The sequence below is a fragment of the Mytilus edulis genome, unplaced genomic scaffold, assembly GCF_963676685.1.
Source record: "Mytilus edulis unplaced genomic scaffold, xbMytEdul2.2 SCAFFOLD_2228, whole genome shotgun sequence".
Classification (NCBI taxonomy): Eukaryota; Metazoa; Mollusca; class Bivalvia; order Mytilida; family Mytilidae; genus Mytilus; species Mytilus edulis.
The window spans coordinates 1-9,744 of NW_027268308.1; the positions used below are offsets into that span (position 1 = coordinate 1).

The 9,744-nt window shown below is 32.7% G+C and overlaps 1 protein-coding gene across 1 annotated transcript; it reads right to left on the reverse strand.

The window, feature by feature from the left end:
- Window positions 1–3,960: 3,960 nt before the first annotated feature.
- Window positions 3,961–9,475, reverse strand: LOC139507302 (filaggrin-2-like; the record flags this gene model as incomplete). The annotated part of the gene is given in 3 exon segments (XM_071295689.1): window positions 3,961–4,920; window positions 6,211–6,230; window positions 9,430–9,475. Coding segments are annotated over 3 exon segments (1,026 nt in total), but the record flags the coding sequence as incomplete, so codon positions are not given.
- Between the last annotated feature and the right edge of the window lie 269 nt (window positions 9,476–9,744).

Below are 9,744 nucleotides of genomic sequence, written 5' to 3' on the forward strand. Positions count from 1 at the left end.
GCCTGGATCACCAGGAAACTAAGTTACAAATACCAGTTTCAATACAGGGACACAACACCTTGTGTAAAACAATCAATAAACATGAACAAAGTTACAATGCAGAAATACAAATTAAAAAGTTTTTATTTCTGCTACAAACTTTCAATAAGCGAATTGATGATCATAAAAGTCATCATTACGAGACGTAAGATTGAAAAACAGTTTAGTTATCACCTTTATCAAAAAATTTTCAATAGTATTAAGGCAAACAGAATTGTTTAAAGGACAATTCATATTGAAACTGTTTAGCTTTATGATTTACATTTTCATAACAAGATAGTTGTGATGCACAATTTTGTTCTGTGGATAGAACAATGCTTTCCACAAAAAAATCATGATATATTTATAAGTGAAATCTAGCTATAGTTTGACCAATTTATAGTTTTTTTTTCCTGCTTAAAATATGTTACATCATCACTAAGAAAAGGTCTTAATCAGAGGACTTTGTGTTGGCAACAAAAAATCTAATGCTAAGATGTTTGGTTTTTTTGGTGATGCTATAACTAAATTTGATTTATAATTAAATGATTTATGTCATGAGGATGACTTCACAAATTTCGTTTCTACACTGATATATCGGAAAGACAGAACATATTGGACATTTTTATATTTATTTGATTTTTTAAAAGCATTGGACATATACATATGATAACGGTTACCCAAATAATATTTCCAATGAGTATGATAATGACCATATTCGTGAAGATTCACCACAATTCCGTATTTAGTTTTATAGTATGTAAAACACCCACTGAGAGTAAATAGCAAGATTTCTTATCCAGTTTAAAACATAACCAGATGTATGAAAGTCAATGAAACAACTATCCACAATACTATACTTCTAAATGATAGAAACGCAAAGACAGTCAGTGTTTTCCGAATTACTATTATTGATTCATATTGAAATAATAAATTTTGTTTGCCAATAGCATAGATCTATTACATAAATAATGAATATTCAAATGACTTCACTTTACCATACTACCCAACTTTGTTTTCCAATATGTGAGAGAGAAAAAATAAGCGGAGAGCTTATAAACTTGCTTTACCACACTTATACTTCAGTTTATCATATAAAGGTAGTAAACTGCTGAATAGTTGATGTTGTTTCAAACTGAATAAAACTGAGAATAGAAATGGGGTGTGTGTCAAAGAGACAACAACCCGACCAAAGAGCAGAGAACACCCGGGTCTTCAATGCTACCGGAGGGGTGCTTCAGTTGGACCCTAAACAAAAATGTATACTAAAAATCACACAAGATTAACAAAGGACAGAGGCCCCTCTGACTTGCGACAGGCTAAAAAATGCGGCGGGGTTAAACATGTTTTTGAGATTTCAACCCTCAACCCATTAACCTCCAGCCAATATAGAAAAAACAAACACACAACAATACGCACAGTAAATTTCAGTTCAAAAGAAGTCCGAGTCCGATGTCAGAATAGGTAACGAAAGAAACTAAACAAAATGACAATGATAAATAAATTAACAAAGGACTACTAGCAGCTACTGACATGTCAGCTCCAGACCTCAGTTAAACTGCTTGAAAGATTATGTCTTCATCATATGAACATGAAGTACAATCCCACCCGAACTCTACATATTAATGAAAGGAAATATCCAACAAAGTATACGTCAGTGTCAATAATGTAGGAATGAAGGAAAACTGATCAAATCGGAAAAAACATTAGCGGATGTATACATTTAACTTTTTCTTTCTTAATGGGTTTTTAAAAAAATCTTTTACGTGTTTTCATATTATTATGAATACTTAAATAAATAGTTAAAAGGAATGAAATATGTGTATTTCTAAAGAGACACAGCCCAACATTATAAAACATAAATCAATATCTGAAGGTATTTGCTCTCTTAAATGGGATTTGAATTTACAGCAGCAATACAATCAATTCTAAAATATCCCGTGAAGTAAAAATATTGTGTAGCATCGTGGCTTAAAATGTTAATGCTCATTCGTATAATTTGTTTTTTCTTTATTTTTAAGCTTTTCCTGTTTTCTAATTTCCGAATGTCTATCTCATATAACTATATAGCATTTCATGTAAAGATTCTGCGTGTTTTTACTTAGTGCTATTCTTTAAAAGTTAACTATACTTTTAAAATATTGGTTTCATATTTTATTGAAAAAAAAACAAGTGTTGTTCACGATGTTTACATGCTTCTGTATAAAGATGTTATTAATGGTAAAACAAATTGGGATTCTTATGTACGAGATTTATTGTCTAATCTTGGCCTGAACTTTTTGTGGATTTCACAGGATGTAACTATAAACTAATGTAGTTTTTGATATTGTTAAAAAACGTATTACTGATCAATATTTTCAAGAGTGGTCCACATCTTTATGTGATTGTGAAAAACTTTGCATGTATAAAAGAATCAAGACAGATTTTTGTCTTGAAAATTACTTAAATTTATTTTGTGATGATCGATTACTTACGAAACTACGTAGTGGGACACTTCAATTAAATATCAAAGTTGGTAGATATACCAATACGCCAAGAGAATTACGATTGTGTCTTTGTTGTAATATGAACGTTGTTGAAGACGAATATCATTTTGTTTTAGTTTGTCCTGTATAAAGACCTGCAAGGTCACATTATTTACCAAAATACTTTTGTTCTTGGCCAAATATTTATAAACTGGATCAATTGTTAAAAGCTGTCAATAAAACAGCAACTATAAAATTATGTAATTATATTAAGGCAGTATGGAAAATGAGATGTCAAATTCTTACTTCACTTTGTATGATGTGTTGTTTTCTGCTGTTTATTATTGTGTCATATATGTAATATATGTTTTGATTGCCATAGCATGTAAATGCTTTTTGCAAATAAATAAATTCATTCATTCAACTCTTAAGACATCCTTGTTTGATTTAATGCAATTATCTTGTTATGGTGCAGAAATAGTTTTTCTAACTTTAATCAATCCCATGCAAGTCGGAAATATTAAGTTCAATCAAACTACACTGCGATACAGGTCTACAATAAGAAAATGGAAGCATATTTGCATTTGATCGAAGTACATTAATGAAAGATCAAAAGGAAAGTACCAACTCTTTTTTTTTCTTTTTCTTCAAATGATACATAGATCAATGCCTCGTTCTGCAATATTATTGATTTAAAATGAACGATATGAGAAAGAAGAGAAAGGGCATATAAAAAACAAAGACAGCTACATTTATGTACTAAAGAAACGCATTACGATTCTAGTGCTAACAAGTTACTTCCAACAAGTTTGTAAGGGGTACAGGGTGGCCATTTGCAAGGCAAAGTTCCTGCTCCTATCTAACATTTTATACCCCTTTTTTTCATTTGTTCGTCCAAATTTCCCTCCAAGGAGCCTGTTTTTCAGTGGTTGTTGTTTGTTGGTCGTGTTCATACGTGTTTATCGTTTCTCGTTTTTGTTATGGATTAGACCGTTGGGTTTCCTGTTTGAATTGTTTTAAGCATGTCACTTTGGGGTCCTTAATAGCTTGTTTTTAAGTGTGAGCCAAGGCTTCGTGTTGAAGGCTGTACTTTGACCTATAATTGATAACTTTTTACACATTGTGACTTGGATGCAGAGTTGTTTCATTGGTACTCATACCACATCTTATTTATAAAGAACAGTAGATTGATTTGAATAATTAAAAAATCTAATTCTCATACATTTAATGTGAATTAATACAAATATTTTTTGTAACCTTTACTGTGATATTTTCGGGATTTCCGGTAGTATTTACTATTTCCTGTCCTTTTATATTTTTTGTAGTACTTCCTAGCTTTTCCGTAATACTTTCCTTTATGACGGTACCCATGATGGCCATGATGGTGACCGAAATGTCCGTGATGGTGACCAAAATGTCCGTGATGGTGACCAAAATGTCCATAATGGTGACCAAAATGTCCGTGATGGTGACCAACATGTCCGTGATGGTGATGATGATGTCCATGATGGTGACCAAATAGGCCGAAACTTCCATGATGGTGACTAACGCGTCCTAGACGATGTCCAAAGTGTCCATGACGGTGACCAAATATACCAGAGTGTCCATGACGGTGGACCGATCTACCATAGTGTCCGTAACGATGTCCAGAGTGTCCGTGACGGTTACCAAATCGTCCATGACGATGACCATATAGACCGGATCGTCCATGTTTGTTACCAAATAAACCAAAACTTCCATGATGGTGTCCATAGCGTCCGTGACGGTGACCAAAGTGACCATGACGGTGACCATATAGACCATATTTTCCATGACGATGTCCAGAGTGTCGGCGACCAAAGCGACTATGACGGTGACCATGGAGACCGTATGTTCCATGACGATGTCTAGAGTGCCCGTGACGTTTACCGAAGCGTCCATGACGGTGACCAAATATACCAAAGCGTCCATGACGGTTGCCATATCTACCATAGCTTCTGTGACGATGCCCAGAGTGTCCAAGACGGCGACCAAAGCGTCCACGACGATGACCATATAGACCGGAGCGTCCATGTTTTTTACCAAATAAACCAAAACTTCCATGACGGTGACCTAAGTCTCCCAGATGATTTCCAAAGCGTCCATGACGGTGACCATATATACCAGAGCGCCCATGACGATGGCCAAGGTGTCCCAGATGGTGACCAACTGATCCGAAGCTTCCGTGAAGGCGACCATTATGATGACTAGCATGTCCATGTTGATGAACCTTATGACTAATTGAAAGTACCCCACCGTTTTTGTCTCCAAATACACTATGGCTCACATGAGTGTTATGCCTGTGTCCAAATACACTATGGCTCACGTGAATGTTACTTCTATGTCCAAATAGGGTGTTTCCTTGGTCATGTGATACATGTGACACAACTGCTGGAGAGGTATAGCTATCATCGTCCAACTGTAAAATATTCAAAGAAATTTAATTGACAAAAAAAAGAAAGTATGAAATGTAAGTATGACATGCCATCTACTAGAAATCAATGTTGAGTTGGCACAAGAATAAAATACATACATTGACATATAGTATTAGATGTATTATTGTCTGTATTGACCGAAACTCAGTAATATAAGATTGCTTTTCCATTAGAATTTTGAGGTGATTTATTAGTAATCTCACGTAAAAAAAGTTAATACAAAAATGTTTGAACATACTTTTATTCCTTTTTAAGAACTATTTCTAATAGTAATTGTTAAGGTAAACTATTATATATCCGTTCTTTCAGAAACGTTTATCATAAGGCTCAATCATATTGATACTTTGATATAATTTTTAACGTCATAATGTTTAGTTTGGTTCATATTTCGATAAGACTTTTGGCCCAATTGTACAACTGCCAATGTATATTTTCATATCTTTATTATGAAGACAACAGGCCAGTGTAATTTAAAAGTTTGTGATCTAATAAACTTTTTTTTTATTACACTTCCCATAATTATTCCTCATATTGTAAAGCCGGACAGTAAACAACTGTTAGAGTGTTGTACCTGCAGTTATACTTTGTTGTTAATTATTTCAATTTCTCCACTTTAGAGCAAAGTTCTTTGACAATTATGACGGGCATGATACTGTATGATCAAGCGGAGAAGGGTATGTTCAATTCAAAACGGAAATTCCTTAATCAAATTGCAAAATTTAAAGCTCAAACACTTCAAACGAATGGACAACAACTGTCATATTTCAGACATGGTACAGGCATGTTTTTTATGTAGAAAATGGTGGATTAAACCTGCTTTTATAGCTAGCTAAACCTCTCACTTGTATGACAGTCACATACAATTCCATTATATTGACAGTCGAACTTTCAGTGTTTTTGTGTTTATTCATTGATTCAAAATGTTATAAAGTCGATTAGCCGTAATATAAAATAAGTTATTCATATTTTCTTTTCTTTAAATTATTATTTTTTTCGAAAAGTAAACATAAGAACAAATAAAAAGAAACGTGATAATTCATAGGGGTTAGGTATCAGCTGCTGTTGTGCGAGTTTATGATTGTCTTGAATATGGTGCCTATTTATTAATGTTTATACACGACAATCCTGTTTTCAAAATTTTCCCATAGGGAGATTTAGTCAAACAAATGATGATGAATTAACAAGAGATCATCTACAAGCTATAAGTGGAAGTAAAAAAAAACATAATGAAAACTATTGTCGTCAAACAAGGATATCTTAGGTAATATACATACATAAAAGTCAGACCCTGCATCTGTAAAGTAAAAATATAAATATGATAATATATAATTTACTAAAATTTTACTCCTATATAATTCTAATAGGATAGCATAGTGTTTATAAAAGTTGTAATCACCAGGTCCTTTACTGTTTAGTGTATGTATCAATGATAAATTTATATTCTATTTTGATTGATTGATTGGTGTTTAACTCCCTTTTCAGCACCATTGTGCTATTTTGTGTCGGTGAAGGAAAAATGCCTGTCATTTGCAACCTCTGTGTTGACATTCAAGTGATAAAATAGTTCTACTACTTGGATCAATTGGCCACCGAGACCCCTTTTTCTATCTATAAGACGACCATATATTTTCTTATTTGTCGTTATTAAGACTATCATATAAAAAAAAATGATGATTTTGTATGATTGCCAATGAGACAACTCTCCACAAGAGATCAATATGACACAGAAATTAACAACTATAGGTCACCATACGTACGGCCTCCAACAATGAACAAAGCCCATACCACATTATCAGCTATAAAAAGCCCAGAAATGACAATGAAAAACAATTCAAACGAGAAAACTAACAGCCTAATTTATGTACAAAAATGAACGAAAATCAAATATGTAACACATAAACAACCGACAACCACTAAATTGCAGGCTCCTGACTTCGGACAGGCATCATACATACAGAATGTGGCGGGATCCCAACCCTACCCTAACCTGGGACAGTGGTATAACAGTACAACATAAGAAAGAACTATAAAAATCAGTTGAAAAGGTTAAACTCATAAGACGGATAAACATACAAGTGGACGTGAACTGGGTACTTGTATATCCCAACAACAAAAAGACACTAGGTACAGCTCTGAGAGTACTCGCAGTTAACTGATAGTTAGTTCAAAGCCTCTAACAACTTATAAAAAAATCATGCATCTAAGACTTAATAATCAATCCGTACACATCCAACATCCAATGGATTTCATGTACGACGCCATAATCCGTCAAAAACTTGACCTTGTGCAATGCCAAGATACAGGTATCGACAGATTGTAGATCCATGAATGTGTATATGTATATTACATACAAGTATTATTTAGTTTGGTTTTAATATTTACTGATAACAAAATCAATATTTATACCATAAAAAAACAATATTCAACGATCTTATTACAGTGTTAAATTGGTAACCTTTTAGAATAAGTTTATCCAAAGGACCGATAAGTTTACCAGGATCGTTTCTAAATTTTCGGGCACGGTTAACAACATTTCCGAAAATACGAGGATGTGCTATCAAGTTAGAAATAAGTTTTCTACAGTTACAACTAGACTTCAAAACCAAATCTTTATATCTTTGTACCAATAAAAACAATATTTAATGATCTTATTATATTGTTAAATTGGTAACCTTTTAGAATAAGTTTATTTAAAGGATCGACAAGTTTACCAGGATCGTTTCTAAATTTTCGGGCACGGTTAACATGTATATTTCTACTGTAGAATTAAGTCATTATAGATACCAGGATTAAATTTTGTATTAACGCCAGACGCGCGTTTTGTCTAAAAAAAAGACTCATCAGTGACGCTCGAATCGCCAATAGTTAAAAAGGCTAAATAATGTAAGAAGTTGAAGAGCATTGAGGACCAAAATTCCTAAAAGTTTTGCCAAATACAGTTAAGGTAATCTACTCCAGAGGTAGAACGCCTTAGTATTTCAAAAATTTAAAAGTTTTGTTAATTTATATTTATCACCATATCAATGATAATTCATGTCAGCGCAGAATAAACTTACCATAGATACCAGGATTACTTTGGTATTTACGCCGGACGCGCGTTTCGTCTGATAATCAGGAAAACTTATTGATTAGTTAAAAAATCAAATACACGCAAATCGTGAGTAAATTCCAGTTCTGGAAGTTGGGGAATAAACTTGTTACAACAGTCTATATATTCATATTCAAAATGTGAACCAACCGTAAAATCTCTTTGCATGAATTTAACAAACTTACTTTGAAACTCATATCAGTTAAATATGCAGGAATGCATCTTAACAACTCTACTTTTAGAGGGTGCTTAAAATCATTTACTAACCATGAGGGTTTGGCACGGTCAGTATTTACCAACTATTGTATAAAATTTGAAATAGCAATTTTGTACAACTAGAAAAGGACTAGTAAAGATTTGTTTAATGTAAAAAATGTAAATATGCAGATACAATGATATCATAAAAAGGTAAAACAAACACAGTTTTGTACGAACAGTGTTTAACTACAGTTTTCCACCTCTAAAATCTTTTAAATAAGACATGGAATGAATAGGAATTTCTTTGTTCTGAATACAAATGAGCTTTTCGTGTTATTCTTATTTTTAATTGAAGTGTTATTTTACTTCTATGTGTTCTTTGCGTGTTATTTCATTATTGTTGTGCCGATATGATGTATTTGATGCTTTTTAGTATGTACAGCTTAAAGGGGCACCAGCTTCGAGAATGAAAAAAAAATAGAATATGATTTCGTTTGGTTCAATCATTAATAAAAGTGAAATAATGAAATAACAATTCGTTTTTTGCAGCCAATTTGGGATAATTTTGTCAAAATTAGCATACAAATATCGCTGATGAATAATTCGACCTCATTAAATCCGTATTCATGTGACTATCAATATAAAACATTAGCTAGAGATTGGTTATGCATGGATTAGTCGTTTACAGCCATTTTAAGGAAACAAATATCATCATTAAAAATGAAACAAAGATGAACCATTTCGTGAACTAATTTGAAAGATCATTTCGTGAACTAATTTGAAAGATCATTTCGTGAACTAATTTGAAAGATCATTTCGTGAACTAATTTGAAAGATCATTTCGTGAACTAATTTGAAAGATGATCAGACTTTTTTACTAGTTTTTACACTTTTTGGACATTTTTTTAATTTACCGTCAAATTTAACCCGATGATATTCGATTTGCTTCGACCGCAGTATACTATCAATTTATATACTTTATCAGATCTTTGCATTTTTTCCAATTTTCATACGCACCACATATAGAGTCGCGCCCTATGCGACACATGACGCTAACGGGAAGTGTAAGTTTTAAGTACATCTAGGGTAAGTAGTTTTTATGGTATTACTATGGCACCTGTTTTATAGTAGACTAGATATCAGTAACATGGCAAGCAATGGTTTTTATATAAAGAGAATATTTTTATGTAGATTTGTATACACTTACCAGTATATGATACTAAGATGACAACTAACAACACTGCACACTTCATGTTGGCAACGACTTGTTGATTGGACCTCTGGTCTTTTATATTTCTTATAAATCCGATAAGAAACAGATGCGACAGAATGTAAGTCAAGCATTAAAATATGACATTGGTCTTGCAGTGTAAACCAAGTGCCTCGTTTGATGAAATTGATTTAACATTTTTTATCAGTTGTTAGTCCTATATTTACAGCAGGATTAAAATGTTATTTTTATATGTTAAATTCATATACTTTTCAGAGGTCACTAAAAATAATGTTATTAACCTTGATTTAA